General features: G+C 41.2%; 1 protein-coding gene across 1 annotated transcript in view; it reads left to right on the top strand.

Annotated features, from left to right (window-relative positions):
- sgk1 (serum/glucocorticoid regulated kinase 1) overlaps nt 1-20636 on the top strand; it is an 85733-nt gene that overhangs the window by 9346 nt on the left and 55751 nt on the right. Inside the window, exon 2 of the mRNA XM_060938529.1 lies at nt 3733-3963. Within this exon, the coding sequence (XP_060794512.1) occupies nt 3733-3963 (231 nt within the window). The remainder of the gene's footprint in view (nt 1-3732; nt 3964-20636) is intronic.

Raw genomic sequence — 20636 nt, 5'->3', positions numbered from 1 at the left:
GTTGTGGTAGGGGTGTAGTGAGGTGTGGCAGGCTGTAGTGAGGTGTGTCAAGTTGTGGTAGGGGTGTAGTGAGGTGTGGCAGGCTGTAGTGAGGTGTGGCAAGTTGTAGTAGGGGTGTAGTGAGGTGTGGCAGGCTGTAGTGGGGTGTGTCAAGTTGTGGTAGGGGTGTAGTGAAGTATGGCAAGTTGTAGTAAGGTGTGGTAAATTGTGCAGTGGTGTAGCAAGGTGTAGCATTGTGTAGGAAGGGATGGTAGAGGTGTCTTGAGTTGTAGCAGCAAGGTGTCAGGCTGTTCCACCATGAACGCAGAGTCCAAATTTAAATGTTAAATCAAAGGCAGCACATTTCTTATATGGTTAATTGTTCAAGCTAAAGATATTCTAATGCACCAGTTGTAAAAGGGAAAGAAAGTAACATAACATAAATTCTCTGCTGGAGGGTTCAACTCTGTTTTCTGAAAATGTTGTATTCATTGCACATTCAGCTTCCTCCACCTCTTGGTGTGATATCAGCTTGCATAAAGAAAACAGAGAGAGAGAGAGAGAGAGAGAGAGAGCTAGCTGTCTTGGAAAAGTTGAGTCATCATTCAAGCAATTCAGTTTCTCTCTCTCTCTCTCTCTCTCTTGCTCATATGCAGTGTGTGTATATATATATATATATATATATATATATATATATATATATATATATATATATATATATATATATATATAAAGCTGTGGGAAGAATGTGCTTCACTTTGTTAAGGATTCAGCAATGTGTGGAGTGTCAGACAGACGGGGGGTAGTGAGGGAGGGAGGGAAAGATGAGAGTGTTTCGGTCTCAAAGCCAGAGAGTTCAGCAATGCCAGCAGAGTGGCACACAGACAGCAGGGGATGACACTGATACGACTTTGAAAATCAGATCAAAGGACTGTGTGTGTGTGTGTGTGTGTGTGTGTGTGTGTGTGTGTGTGTGTGTGTGTGAGAGAGAGAGAGAGAGAGAGAGAGAGAGAGAGCAAAGAAGGGACTGAAAGAGACAGAGACAAGGAAAAGAGAGACATTAAGATAGACAGAGAGAGAGAGATTAGAAGAGACAAAGTGCAAGAGAGAGAGAGACATTAGAAGAAAAAGAAAGAGACAGAGAGAGAGAGATTAGAAGAGACAGAGAGAGAGAGAGACTGCAAGAGACAGAGACAGGAAAGAGCGAGAGAGAAAAAGAGAGATCCCACACATTCAGAGGATAATCTATGAGGTTGGCACTGAAATGAATCCAGCCAAAATAATTTATTACTCTACTGTTATTTTAATCATTTAGGTGAAAAGAGAGATCAAAGGGAAAGGATGAGGCAAGAGGACAGAAATTCAGCTTTCATTTCTTGATTCCTTGTTATTTCTCTATCAATGTTTTGTTTGTTTGGTGCAGTTCTCATGATTGTCCAGTTCTTTAGAGATAAGATACCAGTGTGTGTGTGTGTGTGTGTGTGTGTGTGTGTGTGTGTGCTTTGCATGCCATTCTTGCTCTTCTTTACCGTAACAGATATAACTCAGGACATGCTGAGTTAATGTTCAGCTAAAGTATGTAACATAGTTCTTGATTAAAAAAAAAAAACTAAACACGTGTACAGAACTATGTGAGAAGAAACAGTTTGTGCTGTTCGGTACATTCATCTTTGACGTCATCCAGCAAGTGTTTTGAAATGTGATCCTGAATAATGAATTGCTTAACTTGACGGTTGCACAAAACTAAGAATTAAAGAGGAGAAAAAGTACAGAAGACCGCACCATGAAATCTTGAATTAATGAAATAACAATTTGGAAAAGCCCTCAAACTTTATAATGTTCAACAATTACAGTGTATTGCTTTTTACTTGTACAAAAGACATACCCTTGAAGGTACCAACCTGGGGATAAGTGTTTGGACCAGTTTAGTATCTTTTTCTCCCAACAGCATTAGATTTTTATTCACTCATTCAGCTTTAGTAATGACTTTATCCTGATCAGGGTTTTTGTGGTTCCAGAGTATATCCCGGGAACACTGGATGTGAGGTGGGAATAGACCCTGTCAGCGACATGGCTCCCACAGGTTATTGACATCCTTGAATTTATACACTACCGTTCAAAAGTTTGGGGTCACCCAGACAATTTTGTGTTTTCCATGAAAAGTCACACTTTTATTTACCACCATAAGTTGTAAAATGAATAGAAAATATAGTCAAGACATTTTTCTGGCCATTTTGAGCATTTAATCGACCCCACAAATGTGATGCTCCAGAAACTCAATCTGCTCAAAGGAAGGTCAGTTTTATAGCTTCTCTAAAGAGCTCAACTGTTTTCAGCTGTGCTAACATGATTGTACAAGGGTTTTCTAATCATCCATTAGCCTTCTGAGGCAATGAGCAAACACATTGTACCATTAGAACACTGGAGTGAGAGTTGCTGGAAATGGGCCTCTATACACCTATGGAGATATTGCACCAAAAACCAGACATTTGCAGCTAGAATAGTCATTTAGCACATTAGCAATGTATAGAGTGGATTTCTGATTAGTTTAAAGTGATCTTCATTGAAAAGAACAGTGCTTTTCTTTCAAAAATAAGGACATTTCAAAGTGACCCCAAACTTTTGAACGGTAGTGTATATTTGGTGCAAAAATAGAGTAGACCTTCAGACGGCACTGCATCAAGTACCATTGTTCATCATTAGCTGATGTAACCACATGGGCTTGGGATTAACTTTGGCAAACATTTGTTGAGCACTACAATATGGAGTTATGTCCACAAACTTTGCTTAATGTTAGCTTTCTTGGTGTTGTTTAGCCTGCATCATTCGACTTCAGTCACTCATGCATGCACGTGACGGTGATGGTGACAGACACTGTCACACTTTCTTGAGGCAGGTGGCATTTATTTGTCTATTCATTTGGCCATGGTTATGCTCATGAAAAATGTGTTTTGTATGATGAAGCTGGTGCTAATGAAATAAACAACCAGTTACTGAGCTCTTCAACTCGTAAATCTCCGTTGTTCAACTTGCACATTGTGTTAGTGAAGGCACGAGACCACGTCACCTACCATCACTATAACAGTACAATTGAGAAGTCTTGACACATTCAAGCCTCTCTCTCTCTTTTTAATTCTTCACTGTGAGCTTTTGTAAAGCCTTCTAGTTCTCATTATAAACATTCTTAGTGTTGTAACAGTAATTAACCTTGATCCATATCTCAAACTATGCCGTGTTAGCGCCTTGCATTTGATGAAATTGGGCCTTGAAAGGTCCTTGAATTTGATGCTTAAGAAGGTGTGGGAACCCTGAAGGGATCCCAGTCCATCACATGGCACCATTCATACCCACATTTGCACACTTATTCACACCCAGGGACAATTTAGCATATTTACCCATCAAACATGAGAAGATTAAATTTAAAAAATAAAAATTCCACATAAATGGTACCCAAGCTGAGTCTCGAGGCAGGGAACCTGGACCTGTGAGGCAGGAACATGCCTTCTGTGCCACCTTTGGAGAGTTTTAGCAATAGATGGTTCTTTGAAAAGAAAAAAAGGTCTTGAATGGCTAACATGTCCTTCAAAAGCTCCTTAGGTATCAACTCGCCCTTAAAACGAAGAGGCTGTTCCCCAGTCCATAAAGTGATTCAAAATACCCAAGTGCTGCTCCAACTGAAGACTGAAAACAATGCTATGAGATGCTGTAAGTCACACGAAGCACCATTAATGTGTTTGAACGCTGTGTGTGCAGGTGCGGAGGTGGATGAGAAACCCGAAGGTGAGTGTGGAGAAGCCCCAGGCTAAAGCTTTCCTCTCACCGTGTCCCAAGTGTCAGGATGGACAGGACCTGTGGTACACACACTTCCCCACCTCGTACGCTTGCTGCCCCTACAGTCCTGGAGGGTATTACCTCCCACACCCACCCAGCCCATTGTGCCAACCCTGCATGCCAGGCCCGCGGGACAAGACCAAAAACTGCAAGGTCAATACTCTTCTTCTTCTTCTTCTTCTTCTTCTTCAGTATAGCTTCAGGCTGATTTGAAGACTGGAATCTAGTGTATTTATTAGTGTATTTTCCAATACAGCATTCATTCTTTATATTAATTATTCATGATGTTGAAAAGATTATTGGAAATGGAGCATATCTGGTCTTTGTGGAGACTCCTGTTGAGAGTTAATGGTGGAAATAAGACATGGAGGCCATCAGAAATTATGCTTTTGCTTCAGATTTAAAAATGCTGTTCATATTAATACGGTTCACATTGATTAAAGGATTAGTTTGTATTACTGTACTTAGAGTCTGCAATTTCCTACAAGGTGAGACACGGCTGTCTAAAAAAAAAACATTGTCAAGCCTTCTTCTCCCTTCCCCCTACTTCTGAAACAGTATTTTCCTTTGGCGTTGCTATAAAATAGGAAAAAACATGGATTCATGCATGAAAGTATGTCTTGTTAACAAATAGCTACCCAGCTAACATTAGTGAACAGGAGTTCAATAGAAGAAGAAGAAGAAGCCTTTATTTGTCACATGTACACTCAAGCACAGCGAAATTCCTCCTCTGCATTTAACCCATCTGAAGCAGTGAACACACGCACATACCCAGAGCTTCATATTTTTCCTGATGGTCCCAGGAATCGAACCGGCAACCCTTCAGGTCATGGCTACCCCCATGATTCATGATTATTTATGTCAGTGGTGAAGTGTTACTATTAGAGCTGGGACTTGAGCTCAGCCAAAACTCAGCCAGACACCAAAACAGCAACAGGGCAAAGGATTCTGTAAGGGATTAGCGGCAGGTTGCCAGGTCGCTCCGTTGTGTGTAGCTGTTGATGTTGATTTTAAAAGTAACTCAGTAAATTACACAGGGAAATGAATACTTAAGTCTGAGTGGAAAATACTGTAGCGAGCATGCAGCGTGGAAGAAGAGTCTGGAGACAGAAATCTTAGTTTCTCCGTCGTTAGCCTGCAGCTCTCGATAGGACTGGCTTAACCACTTTATTAGCATTTGCTAACACTACTGATGAACGCTACACCGGCTGGAAGGTGACTTCACTGCTGTGCTGACGGTGCCAACTCTTGGGTTAAGCTCGCGTTGGCCTTCGAGTAGGCTGAGGGCGATAAAGTTTTGGTCCCTCCCACTATAAATCAAAATCTGATTGGTTAATCTGTCTTCATCTGTCACTTCCTACATAAACAGACACTGCCATGGCCTTCTGTCCCGGCAGTGACATCCTAACCAATGAGTGAGCAGCTCTAAACTCTTCTCAGCCTAGAGACAACAAACAAAACGATCTCATTGGATAACTCGATTTTAATGTTTTCAGGACAGTAACCCTTTCATTTCTGAGGCAAATTTGATAGAAAATGAGGCCGAATTAGAAGAGAATAATTATAATGAAATTATGAAAGAATAAAAGAAATTAAATATAACATTTGGAATGCTGATATGTTTGGGCTTTTCTGAAGGACTAGAAGGCCCTGACGGTTCCTGTCTGGTTTATGTTATCAATAGAGCTACAGTAACAATATGTCCAGTATTATGTTGTAAAATAAATACAGTACTACTATAAACGCTTTCAAAACAGTGAAGTGATATTTTATCTATCAGCCATTTTGACATCAGATATTTTGTTTGAACTTGGGCTTGAGGACACCTTTCTGACTTGAAGTGGTATTTTTCCTTCTGCTTGGATGTAGCATGATCCAGTTCCAGCTAGAGCTAATGTCAAGATAAAAGATGTTCTGTTTTCAAGCCAATAATTTTGACCCACATGGAACAGGTTTCAGTTTTTCCAGAAAAAAAGCCTGTTTTACGTTCACTTGATCTTAGCCTGTGAGATGGTGGTTTAAAGTCTTCTGAGATCTCCAGTGTTGGGATGGATTTAAGGACTTTCACTCTGCCTCTGTGTTTTAGTCATGCTGTGAAGGTCTTCTCACTTGCTCTGCATGGTTATACAGGTTAGATGAGGCTGTAGAGCCTCACAGAGTCTCTTAGAGTCTGGGAAATCTGCACTGATGGCGCCTGTTACGATCTCTCGGTCCATTTTTGTCCTCTCTCTCCTTCTCTTCTCTTTTGTGTTCTGGGTTTGATGATAATCTCCTGGCAGGGTGGTGAGCATGCGCGAGGCTGCTTTAAACTCCACTCGAGATGCTGTCACGGCCCCAACCTGAAAGACAGAACCAGACATAGTTAGAGACAGAGTGAGAAAGAAAAGATGATCCATTGCATCATCTGTGCTCTTTTACAGCAGCCTCAGGCCCGGGGCTGTCATCTTTAATCTGACGAGGAGCTAACTATATTGCTCAATTTAGAAAAAAAAAAAATGGCATCAGACTAGCAGAGACAGCAAAAGCATTTAGCAGTTCAACTGCATGTTTCTGGTGTGAAAAAAAAAACTGAAGGAGGAGACATACAGTAACGAATGTGCTAATGAAAGCTATGACAGTTTTATACGCTCTAGATTTGACCTCTGACCAAATGCAAAGGTGTTATGAAGTGTGTTTGGATTGTGCTTTTGTTTATTTGTTATACTCGTTTTTAACATATTTACTAACATATAAAATTTGATTTAACTGTTAGATTTGTGCATTAATATGCCTTAAATCACTTTTTGCAAGTATTACTCTAAGAAAATTAATGCACATACAGTAATAATAACTAGAATACAGTAATAAAAACTAAAGTCACAGTAATTTGCGCTAGCTGTTACAAACCAGGACGTCTGGTCACCGTACCCTATAGATCCGAAGCGGTAAGAGATCGAGAATGACGCTTAGTGAAGAAAAGTTGAGCCCTGTTGCCCTGAAAAAAAAACTGATTGAAAGAAATCATGAAAATTGACAGAGTTATAAGTGATTGAAAAAAAAAAAATCTGTTTTCATGGTTTGTTCCAGATTAATGATCCAGATCAGCACCAAAAGTCACAGCAATGTAATTCAGCCCAGAAGTATTCTTCATGTGAAATTTAGTGATGATTTGGTTGAAAACTGAGGGAGAAATAGCATCCTAACAAACATTAGGAGGAGAAGAAGAAGAAGAAGAAGAAGATACTGTTACTAAAGTCACAGTGATTTGCATTAGCTCTTACAAACTGGGATGTCAGGTCACTGTACCATATCGATCCGGAACGGTAAGAGATAGAGAATGATGCTTAGTGAGGAAAAAAGCTCGCTTTTCATGGATCATTCTGGTTTGATGATCCAGATCATTACCAAAAGTCATAGCAACGTAATTCAGACCAGAGGTATTCTTCATGTGAAATTTGGTGATGATTGGTTGAAAACTGAGGGAGAAATAGCGTCCTAAAGAACGTAATAATAATAATAATAATAATAATAATAAAGTAGAATAGAATAGAATAGAATAGAATGCCCCGGGGCCATATTTACAGGCCCCCGGGGCCATATTCTGAGTTTTTTCTGAATTTGCAGATTTTATCTCAGATCTGGTTATTTCCTTAGACAAAGCTTTAGTTGTCGGAGATTTTAATATTCACTTCGATAACCCAGAAGACCCTTTAAAACAGCGTTTGTGTCCATTTTAGATTCAGTAGGGATTTTTCAGAATGTCATAGGATCAACCCATAATGGTGGTCACACCCTCGATCTAATACTAACATTCGGGTTAAACGTAGAAAATATAGTCACACTTCCACAGTCTGAAGTTATCTCAGATCATTATGTCATCTCATTCAAACAATGTCTGAGTAATAATACATGCACCTCACCACGCTACTGTATTAAACGTACATTCACGTCAACTACTGCACAGAGCTTTATAAATGATCTCCCAGAGTTATCAGCTTTGATTGGGTCACTGTCAGCCCCTGCAGAACTTGATCAGGCAACTGAATGCTTAGAGTCAACGTTCCGCCATACTTTAGATAATGTAGCTCCTCTTAAAAGGAAAATGGTCAGAGACAAAAAATTAGCACCCTGGTATAATGATGACACTCACGCATTAAAACAGACCACTCGAAAATTGGAACGTAAATGGTGTCAAACAAAATTGGTAGTGTTCAAATTAGCGTGGAAGGAGAGCTTCCTGAAGTATAGAAAAGCTCTTAGTGCTGCGAGATCAACATATCTCTCCTCCCTAATAGAAGATAACAAAAATAATCCTAGATTCCTATTTAATACTGTAGCAAAATTAACCAGGAATAAGTCCATGATAGACACATGCACACCTGTAGTGTGTAGTAGCAATGACTTCATGAATTTTTTTAATAACAAAATTGAGAATATCCGACAAAAAATTCAAACTACTAATTTAAGGTCAGACAAAGACCTCGGGGTGATTATTGACCCCAGTCTTTCATTTGAAACTCACATTGATAACATTACCTGGATAGCTTTCTTTCATCTCAGAAATATTGCTAAGATAAGAAATGTAATGTCACTACATGACGCGGAAAAACTAGTTCATGCTTTCGTTACCTCCAGGTTGGATTATTGTAATGCCTTACTGTCTGGATGTTCCAATAAGTGCATAAACAAGCTCCAGTTAGTTCAAAATGCAGCAGCAAGAGTCCTTACTAGAACTAGAAAATATGACCCCATCACCCCTGTCTTATCCACACTGCATTGGCTCCCAATCAAATTTCATATTGATTATAAAATACTACTATTGGCCTTTAAAGCACTAAATGGTCTCGCACCACAGTACCTGAGTGAACTTCTGGTCCTTTATGACCTGCCATGCCTACTTAGATCAAAAGGTGCAGGCTATCTGCTGGTACCTCGTATAGTGAAGGCTACATCAGGGGGCGGAGCCTTTTCTTACAAAGTCCCACAGTTATGGAACAGCCTTCCAAGTAGTGTTTGGGAATCAGACACAATGTTTAAGTCTCGGCTGAAAACATATCTGTTTAGTCAAGCCTTGTGTTAATGGTATTTATGAGGTAAAGGTGTAGATCTGGAGGATCCTCAGATAGAGTGTTTTGGTAAACTGGGATGTATGGATGCTGTCAGTCCCCACTCGCTTGCTCACTCGAGTTTGTTGACGGTGTAGTGGCTGCTGCTTTATGTCCCGGGGCCCCTCATGCCTGTGTTACCTTCTGGCTCTCCCCTTTTAGTTATGCTGTCATAGTTAGTTGCCGGAGTCCCTGCTTGTACTCAGTGCAATATGTATACTGTTCCTACTTATTCAGGTGACATTGGGCATACCTAACAACCCGTGTTTCCCCCCCCCCAAATCTGTCCCTCTGAGTTTCATGTCAATCCTGGGATCGAGGTGCTGACCTCTGCTGCTCCTTGGAACTGCCTGATCCATCCTGGTGCCCTGTGTCTGGTTGGAGTCTCATCGCATTGCTCCTGTGGAGGACAGCCCCATGTGGACAGTTGGGGGTCGCACCTGGAGGACGCTCTGGACTCTTGTAGTGTTGCTTTTGTGGCTGGGGACTGCAGTTGACTTGCTGACTTTAGGGCTGCAGTTGACTTGCTGACTTTAGGGCTGCAGTTGACTTGCTGACTTTAGGGCTGCAGTTGACTTGCTGACTTTGGGACTGCGGTTGTCATGAATGGTTTTGCGCTCAGGTTTCCATCGGTGGGGGGTTTATAGCATCAACGAAGCTGACTTTATGTTAAAACTGTTAATGTTCTAGTCATGCTGTCTGTTGTTGCCCAAATGAGGATGGGTTCCCTTTTGAGTCTGGTTCCTCTCGAGGTTTCTTCCTCATGTCGTCTGAGGGAGTTTTTCCTTGCCACCATCACCACAGGCTTGCTCATTGGGGATAGATTAGGGAAAAAATTAGCTCATGTTTTAAGTCGTTCAAATTCTGTAAAGCTGCTTTGTGACAATGTTTATTGTTAAAAGTGCTATACAAATAAACTTGACTTGAATGCCTTTATTGTCACTGCACAAATGTACAACAAAATTTAGTTCATCATAGGAGAGCAAAGCTGCTGCGTACGTGCACGCCACTGCTCTTAGGCACTTCAACCCAAGGCTGTCCCATGTTAACCTAACTGCATGTCTTTGAAAATTTGATCCTGAGTGAGAGTAACAATTTGTGCCAGTACTGCTAGCACAAATTAAGTAAACATTAAGAGGGCACACAGTAGACTCCATACCTCTGCCAAGCCAAAATAACTTAAACCTAGGATAACACTAAAGCTGTACACTAAATTTCATCCAAATCTGTCTACTACTTTTTGAGTTATGTTGGGAAAAGACAAAAAAAAAATCCTGGATCTGCAGAGATAGCTGGAGTTACATCAAAATCTACTCAGTTGTTCCTTGGCCCATGGCTCACCTTTCCTCCAAATTTCATCAAAATCTGTTCACAGATGTGTGTAGTGGTTAGCACTGCTACCATTGTTACTTCACAGCAAGAAGGTTCCGGGTTCGAGCCCAATGGCCGATAGGACCTTTCTGCGTGGAGTTTGCATGTTCTCCCCGTGTCTGCATGGCTTTCCTCCAGGTGCTCCGGTCCCCCCCCCCCCCCCCCCCCAGTCCAAAGACATGCAGTTGGTTAACATGGGGGAGGTGTTGGGCTGAAGTGCCCTTGAGCAAGGCATCTAACCCCCAACTGCTCCCCAGGCGCTGTAGTATAGCTGCACACTGCTCTGGGTATGTGTGTGTGCTCATTGCTCACGTGTGTGTGTGCATGCGTGTGTTCACTGCTTCAGATGGGTTAAATGCAGAGGACAAATTTCACCCTGCTTGAGTGTGCATGCGACACATAAAGGCTTCTTCTTCTTCTTCAACAAACAAACAAATGGAGACGAAAACATAGCCTCCTCCAACAAAGGTGGCAGAGGTACTGTAATAATAATAGGAATCAAAGTCCCTCCCATGCCAGGACCTGGTCTTCCCAGGCAGTCTCCCAGCCCAGTACTAACCAGGCCCTTAAGGCGCATTGGATGGCGCCGATCTCTGTTTTTTTACCCCTTGACCTGTCACCTATACAGCTAGGGTTACAGTCGTGGGCGGGTCCTCTGGTAAATAATCTTAATAATAACCTGTTAAATATTTAGGTTGAATACTCAACCAAGCATGTCATGTTAAATAAGTTATGCTCAACTTATTAGGTGAAATAAACACACCCATTCGTCTGGGTTACATGAACCCAGCGTGAGTTTTGTCCATTAGATTACCTTACTGGTGTTTAGCAGACGCTCTTATCCAGAGAGGGACATACAAAATACCCAGAGCAGCCTTGGGAGCATTTAGGGGTGAGATGCCTCGCTCAAGGGCACTTCAGTCATTCCTGCAAGTCCAGGGAATCAAACCAGCAACCTTTTGGTCCCAAAGCTACTTCTCTAACCATTAGGTCATGGCTTCCGGTAGTTACCCAGCCTAGTTTAGTTTGTTTTTAACTCAGCCATTTGACTGTGAGGATATTTTCCAGACGGCTCCTTGCGGGTGTCTGTATTTATATTTGCTAATGTTCACCTTAAGTTTGTGTATGCGGTAGTTTATGTCTGTGTATGTTTGGTCTGTTTGGTGTTTACAGTGACTTCCTGCTGGAGTATTCGAGGTCAGATCTGTGGATAGCAACACTGAGTTAACAAGAAATATTCACTCTTTAAAAAAAAAAGTAACATTTACTAGCATGACATATTCAAGATGAAATGTTAATTAGCTATCATCAAAAAAAATGTTTCATTTTGAGGACGGGATTTTTGTAATAAAAATGTACAAATTTATTTTGTCAGACCTTTCACGATCAGGTTAGTTGGCCCAAATCAAGTCAAGTCAAGTTTATTTGTATAGCGCTTTTAACAATAGACATTGTCGCAAAGCAGCTTTACAGAATTTTAATGACTTTAAACATGAGCTAATTTTATTCCTAATCTATCCCCAATGAGCACGCCTGTGGCGACAGTGGTGAGGAAAAACTCCCTCAGACGACATGAGGAAGAAACCTCGAGAGGAACCAGACTTCCCCCCTCCTTCCCCCTTCCTCTCTTCCCCATATCTTATTCTTTTTATATTTGTATATGTAAATAATTTATTTTAATTTATCAAGTTTTCTCTATTTCTTTTCTCTGTTTATCTGTAATGATGCTCAGATGCGCAGCTTGTGAACAGGCAAGGCAGGCAACTGCTTGGGACCCCCCGAGAGTCAGGGCCCGAGGGCTTATTTATTTTGTTTTTTTTATTGTTTTTATTGTTCTTTACCATTGTATTTTCATATTTGGAATTTAAAAAACTTTGGTTTCATACATTTTTCGTTGGTGTCAGATTATTTATAACATATTGGTGATGAACACTGGTCAGAAGGGCCCTCTGGAAATTTTTGCTTGGGGCCACAACAAACTCTAGAATCGCATCTGATGCTGCTGCTGGAATCTTAGGCCAAGTTTACATTAGACCGTATCTGTCTCATTGTCTTCGCGGATGCACTGTCCGTTTACATTAAAACGCCTGGAAACGCCGGGAAACGGGAATCCGCCAGGGTCCACGTATTCAATCCAGATCGTGTCTGATCCGGTGCTGTGTAAACATTGAGAATACGCGGATACGCTGTGCTGAGCTCTAGCTGGCGTCGTCATTGGACAACATCACTGTGACATCCACCTTCCTGATTCGCTGGCGTTGGTCATGTGACGCGACTGCTGAAAAACGGCGCGGACTTCCGCCTTGTATCACCTTTCATTAAAGAGTATAAAAGTATGAAAATACTGCAAATACTGATGCAAATACTGCCCATTGTGTAGTTATGATTGTCTTTAGGCTTGCCATCCTTCCACTTGCAAGTGGTAAGTGACGCGCATGCCCGACATGCACTGGGATCACACACACAGCGGCTCAGTCCCAAATCACTGCTCGTGCGCTCCACTGTCGCGCTCTGTGAGCTGCGCAAGGCCGGAGTGCGCACCCTCCAGAGGGCACTCGCTGTTCAGGGCGGAGTGATTTGGAGCGCAGGATGCCTGCGGAGCCGAGCGTATCCGTGTATTGGCGTTGCTGTGTGCAGGCGAATCGTGTATTGGTGTTGCTGTGTGCACGCGAATCGTTTTAAAAACGTTAATCTGATGATCCGCTGATACGGTCTAATGTAAACCCCACCTTAATTTCCCTGAGGGAACCCGCCCAAAGGGATCAATAAAGTTTTATCTAATCTAATCTAATCTAATCTAATCTAATCTAATCTAATCTAATCTAATCAAAAGGGAACCTGTTTTCATTTAGGTGATAACGGACAACATGATTAGAACATTTTTAAAAGTTTTAACATGAAGTCAGTTTTGTTGATGTTATAATTCTTTATTGATGGAAACTTGAGTGCAAAACTGTTCATGACAACTGCAGTCCTAAAGTTAGCAAGTCAACTGTAGTCTTCAGCCATAAAAGCATTACTGTAAGAGTCCAGAGCGTCTTCCATCTGTGACTTTCAACTGTCCATATGGGACCGTCCTCCACAGGAGCGATGTGAATCTGAGCACCTGTTAAATTAAATAAGATATAAGACACAAGACATAAGACACTGAGTTCAAACCTGCAGGTCAACTGGGGCCTTTCTGTTCTTCCTTGTGTCTGTGTGGGTTTCCTCTGGGTGCTCTGGTTTCCTCCCACAATCCAAAGACATGCAAATTAGGTCAATTGCCTACTAGAAATTGCCCATAGGTGTGAATATGAGTGTGAAAGGCTGAGGCTACATCCACACGACAACGGCAACGAGATGTTATTTAAAAATATATCGTGTCCAAATGGGCAACAATCAGTAAAATATCAGGTCCATATGGCAACGCAACGTTTGCTGAAAACGATGCAATACACATGCCACACCTCTAGGGGCGCTGTAAGACGCCCCCTTCGGAGACACCAGAACAATAGAAGAAGTAAGGACGCATGCGCATAAACTATTATGCGCGAGACTTCATATTAGCCACAAAGTCAGGAAAATCTGTTCGTAAAATTACATTATAATGACCAAATACAATGAAAAGTATTTTTCCAGTCTCACCTGTGAAAGGTAATCCCATGTGATCTCGTTTGAACAGAAAACTTGTTGGTACAGTTAAACGCAGCTAATCTTTATTCTCCACTTTGACCTATCCAAAATGGCGGCGAGGATGACGTATGATTCTACGCGGAAGGCGGCGTCTTCAATGGTCCGGAATAAAGTGAATGATACACGTTGATGGAATTAATTTGTTGTTTCTCACCTGTGAAAGGTAATCCCATATGATCTCGTTTGGACGGTAAACCTGTTGGTACAGTTAAACGCAGCTAATCTTTATTCTCCGCTTTGACCTCTCCAATATGGCGGCGAGGATGACGTATGATTCTACACAGAAGGCGACGTCTTTAATGGTCCGGAATAAATTGGATTAATTTGCTCCTTTACGCCCTTTTTAAGGAATGTATTGTCGGACTTAAATCAACATCTGAAGAGGTGAGATCGCTCCTTTTTTCCCCTATTTTTGCTGGCGGGATTGCACCATTACACAATAAATATTCACAGTGAAAATATTTTGTAAGCGCATTTCATGAACCAAGTTATAGGATTTGTTGACAACTCACATCGCAATGAGAAGATCATTGGCACTACTGGTGTTAAGAATCAGACCATTTCATAAATGAATATTTTGCTGTAGAGCTGCAGTGTTTGTACAATTGCATGTTTTTGCTTCACTATTACTGTCACTATTCTGCTTCTTGCATTACTACTGTGAACTAACACTGAACATAATAATAATAATAATAATAATAATAATAATAATATCCCAGCTCGTGTTTCACTCTCACTAGTGCTCTGTAAGGCGTTTTCCTGGTGATATTCGTTACACTTCTACCCGGCGTGAAGCACTCACAGTCATGTGGTTGTGACGTCATCGTAAACAAATCCGTTCTACTCATCCAGACGACTTCACAACGGCAACGTTGCCAGATCTTTCCACTCTGGAACCCGTTCTCAAAAAGATTGCGTTTTGGGCACCCAAAACGCCGGTGCCGTGTGGACGCCAGGCCTAAACGATAAGCAATTGTATCGGAGTCACCTGAATCCGTTGCCGTGTGGACAGGGCCTTAGTCCTGCGATAGATCAGTGACCTGTCCAGGGTTTCCTCCGGGTGCTCCGGTTTCCCCCACAGTCCAAAGACATGCAGGTTTGGCTAATCGGTGACTCTAAATTGAGCGTAGGTGTGAATGTGAGTGTGAATGGTTGTTTGTCTCTATGTGTCAGCCCTGTGATGACCTGGCGACTTGTCCAGGGTGTACCCCGCCTCTCACCCAATGTCAGCTCTGATTGGCTCCAGCTCCCTCGTGACCCACAATGGATAAGCGGTATAGAAAATGAATAGATGTTGAATAAATTACATTCCCGTATTTTTATTGAAAAAAAACCTACATTTTGAGCATTATCTTGTCTATCAACCTTGCAGAATTTATTTTCAGTCGCTCCACAGCTATAAGACTTTTCTCTCCAGCTAATTTAACAAGCATTCATCCCCAAACCATAAAAAATCCATGCTCTTTTTATGTTCCAGTAACTGCTCAGCATTGCTGTTCTTAATTTCTCGAAATGTATAATGATTAAGTGACGTTACTACTGTATTAACACACATGATTTCAGATGAAAAGCATGCTAATGAAGTGCCCGAGGCGATATTAGAGATTGGCTTCCTTGTACTCGCATTCATTATTATGCGTAAACTGTTTTCAACTCCAGAATTCTTTCAAAGAAGTCGTTTTGATGTTCTGGGTGGTAAAGTGGCATTTCATAGGAACAGTTAATGTGTCATTACAATGTTTACTTCTCTTAGAATTAGAGTCATAAACCCAATGTGGCCTACTTCTGGAACTAAAGCTTCCAGGAATGGATTTTTTACTGCAGTGTTGGCCCGATTGTTGGCATATTTGCTTAAATTGAGTGGATTTGGCAGAGCTTCAGTCTGTCCAAGTTCAAGCTGTTCAAGTGAAAAGCAGGGAAAAGCTAATTACATAAAAACATACAGTATATTGACTGATAATACACAATACCCAAGATAGACTTGTACTGTATATATACTACATAAAGTACAGAGTCTGGTGACTGGAAAGTGTATTAAAAGGTAGCAAACTGATGTTGTACCAAGGACTATTTTGGGTGGCTACTCTATATTGGCCCTCTCCATATAAAGTTGTGCAAACATTCAGCCAACGTTAGCAAAGGAGCACTTTCCATAACAACACTGTCAGTCTAGGAAGGTAGAATAAAGGTGGCTGAAAATATAATGGGCTTGGTGGACTAACATTGGAAATGGTATTCTATTTGGGAAAAGGCAGGAAATGTGTTTTGTAAGAAATAAATTTTTCATTTTGTTAAAGATAAGTAGCACCAAGCCCTGTGATAGACTGGCAACCTGCCCAGGGTGTACCCTTCCTTTCGCCCAAAGCCAGCTGGGATTGGCTCCAGATTCCCCTGTGACCCTGATGGATGGATGGATGGATGGATGGATGGACGGACAGATGGATAAGTAGCACCAGTTGATAATGTTAGTGCTCTAGTGGATGATAACTAACATTAACACTAACAATAGGCAAGTTTCCATTAACCTGTGTACTGCACAATTTTGAAATTGCGACCTAATCACTGAATAATGGAAACATGAGATTTATTTTAAAAAAAACCTCTCAAATATAACAAAAAAGTTTATACACTTGCGCTTGGTGGTTTTTCAGATAACTCAACAAAGCAGTATTTTGCAAAACTGAAATGGAATTTTTTTTCGCATTTAACATTTACATGACATGACATGAAGAGGAACAAAACCAACAAAAATCACCATGCCAACACTTATCAAGTCTTGGAGATCCATCACCACGTTTAATTGGAATGACAATCACGATAGGACAAAACCCAGCTTTAATCATATAACATCACTCAGTGGAAACACCATTTTTTTGTTGACTTTTTTTAAAAAATCGCTTCCATTTTGTGCAAAACTGAACTGCAAACCCATCTAATACAGTACGAGTCCTGCAGAAGTCACATTAGTGATCTGCACTAAACAACAAAGATACGATTAATGACACTGTTCTTGCATGTCTGCTATATTTTTGGTGAGAGTTGAATCTTGCTACATGAGTCATTAGATCATTAAGTGATTGAGGGTTCTACTTCTGAAACAATTTCTGAAAGCCCTTCTACAGAGAATCTTTCAGGGGTTCCCATGAGGAAAAACTGAAGAACCTTTGAAGAACCCTTTATTCAAAAAGTGTTTTAACTGGGTGTGTGGTACAAACTCAAAATTATTTGTGATTGTTTTTTAAATAGAATATCACAATGAGCTAAACTGCCTCGATACTTGGTAAACTCTAAGTTCAAATGGTTTTTCAGGGATTTCTTTAAGGGTTCATTGGATAACTCTTGGTTCTTAGCTCTAGAAAATAGTACAAATGTTACAAAAGGTAATCATTTTCTTATTATTACCCAGAACACACCAATATTCATTCTCATCTCATTATCTCTAGCTGCTTTATCCTTCTACAGGGTCGCAGGCGAGCTGGAGCCTATCCCAGCTGACTACGGGCGAAAGGCGGGGTACACCCTGGACAAGTCGCCAGGTCATCACAGGGCTGACACATATGCTGTGTTCACACTTATACGGGTACGAAAGTGGTATAACTGTATCGATGCAAAGTATACCGGTACAGTTTAGTGCATCTGTCCACACTAGCGAGAAATATTTGCAGTTTTCTTTCACGGTAGTTGAAATGCGCGTGCATGAAATGTTTCCGTGGTTACCGAATAACTTCCTTCCGAGAATATATGGCATCCGTTATTTCGAGATCTCGAGAAAACAAAACAATTATTTCATTATCTCAGCTGGATCACTGTATCTCCGTCGGTAGAGACGAAGCCGGGCCAGTCTTCTGCAGAGGTGCCGCGGACTAATTTTGAAATTATCCCTTATTAAAAGACTTGATGCAATCTCTCCCTGTGTCAACCCCTGATCAAAATATTGCCTTATTAGGTGATCGATTATTCCAGACATTCTAATGACCAAAGTTGCGTCTATACAGAATGAGAAATAGCCCCAAAGTCAGCATATCACAAGTCTCTTGGCGCACCTGAATGAACCATTTCTCAGCTGTTTACTCGAGATCATGAAATAATTGTTTTGTTTTCTTGAGATCTCAAATTAGTTGTGTTGTTTTCTCAAGATCCTGAATTAATTATGTCGTTATCTCGGGATAACAAGGTGAATTAAAAAAAAGGATTATATGAAGGGCCTCACTTGGCTTCCGTACGGATGAAACAACGTGTGTGCGCTTTTTGTTGTCAATGTACAGTCTGTACTGTATTTCTGGTGGTCATTTATTCAGTCGAATCGTATAAAACGCGCGAGGCAGTTGAGAAAGAAACAAACGAATCTCCGTTCTTCACTATTTTATTCAGCAAAGACATCGATTGAGGTGTGTGACTTTGCGCATGCGCATTATATTTGTATCGATACAGAGCCGCTTCATCTGTCCACACTACAGCGAAGCGCTACAGTACCGATACGAAACCCATACATTTGTGGGTTTCGTACCGATACAGTTATACCGCTACAGTACCGGTATAGTTGCTAGTGTGGACAGGTGTTGCGGTACGAAAGTAGTTTCGTATCGGTCCAAAATCCCTAGTGTGGACAGGGTAATAGACACAGACAACCATTCACACCTACGGTCGGTCAATTTAGAGTCACCAGTTAACCTAACCTGCATGTCTTTGGACTGTGGGGGAAACCGGACCACCTGGAGGAAACCCACGCGGACACGGGGAGAACATGCAAACTCCACACAGAAAGGCCCTCGCCGGCCACGGGGCTCGAACGCGGACCTTCTTGCTGTGAGGCAACAGCGCTAACCACTACACCACCGTGCCGCCCCATATCAATATTATCTCAGCTATCTTGGTCCTTTGTATACTCTAGGTAAAATGGGTTCTTCAAGAGATCTGGAATGGAACGTACCAGAATTTCTGATACGTGTAGCGCCCTGGATGTGAGGTTTTGTATGAACCAGAAGAAGACAGAGACAGATGAAAAGGGATGACACATGGTATTTTTATCTCAATAGCTGTCCTCGGGGAAGGTGTTGTGATTTAGCAGGTTTCCGTGCGCGGGTGTCAAAACCATCAGCAGTTGTGAACGATTTCATTCACGAGTGTGACACATATCAGATTCACATCATTCACACAACCACACACACACAGTTCTAGATCATATTATACTTAGAACTTACCTCCTTGAAGGAATTTGGCTGTTTCAAGGGCCTTCACTTTTACACGAATAGAAAATAGTCTTTCACATCTTGCACTTGGGGTGTGTGTGTGTGTATTTGAACGTGTCTTTGTGTGTGTCATGAGCCAGAGAATTAATGTGGCAGAAAGATTCAGCCTGGCTGTAGTGCGCAGATGACTCATCACTGGGGTCTCTGCTGTGACACACACACACACACACACACACACACACACACACACACACACACACACACACACAAAGGCAAAAACACAACATGAAAGAGGGATTATTTATAGTGTCAGGTTCAGAAGTGTGATTGTAGATCAAGGGGTTTTGCAGAGCGTATGGTCTTTGACCTGCACTTAGAAAGAAAGACCACCACCATCATCATCATCATCATCATCAGCACCACAACAGCTTCGTCATCACAGTAATTCCTGTATGCAGGAGAGATTACAGCTCAGTGGAAAGTGATATGGGTGGTGATTGCGTTACTGTGTGTGACCGAGATTACAGTTGTCAGGAAAATGATATGAGTGTTGATTAATAGCTGTGCCAAGAACAGCTGACCTTGAACGACAAGGTCAACATGCACTTCAGATTTGGTCAGGGAGCCCTGGACATGCATCAGGAGCATGATTTCCATAGTATCTTACATAACAAATATTCCTATATTTTGTATATTATTGTTTTGCGTATATATTATTCTGTTTTAAGTATCTCATTAATAGATGTAGATTCATATGTAGAGTACAATTGAATAAACATCATGCATAATCATATCCATTGGAGTCTATATATGAACATTCTTAATATATTTAACAGTTATTCCACGAAATCGAGTCGTACATGAGCTGATAGTCGGCTATAATCCATGTACGACGAAATTGAGTGGAATAACTGTTTTAGTCTATCCACATTCACTGGATTTTGAGAAACGGAGAATTTTTATTTTTATTTCTTGCAAATTCGATCAATAAAAACTATGCAAAACGTCCAACAAAATAATTTCCACTTGAGCGGACTTCTTAAAAACCTCCCGATGGCGGCACGAATTGACTTTAGTGTTGTTTTTTTGTTGAAAGTGCCGTCTCGCTGTCGTGCCAAGGAATAAAATTTAGGCTTTAGACATTTATTTAATTCTTCGTTGGACATTTCAGTTCTGTAATTTTCAAACTTCTTTGAGGATTTTAACCAGTCTAAAAAAAAAAAGTTCAACATGTTGTAATGCTTAAAAATGAAGAATGTAAACAAACCAGTGAAATGACAGGAACAATTTGTGAAAAATACAATAATGATCTCATCTCATTATCTCTAGCCGCTTTATCCTGTTCTACAGGGTCGCAGGCAAGCTGGAGCCTATCCCAGCTGACTACGGGCGAAAGGCGGGGTACACCCTGGACAAGTCGCCAGGTCATCACAGGGCTAATAATCTCATCTCATCTCATCTCATCTCATCTCATCTCATTATCTGTAGCTGCTTTATCCTGTTCTAC

This window comes from Neoarius graeffei, chromosome 13 (genome assembly GCF_027579695.1).
Source record: "Neoarius graeffei isolate fNeoGra1 chromosome 13, fNeoGra1.pri, whole genome shotgun sequence".
Lineage (NCBI taxonomy): Eukaryota > Metazoa > Chordata > Actinopteri > Siluriformes > Ariidae > Neoarius > Neoarius graeffei.
Note: the sequence above shows the minus strand (reverse complement) of the source record. Positions and strands in the feature narration are given on the sequence as shown.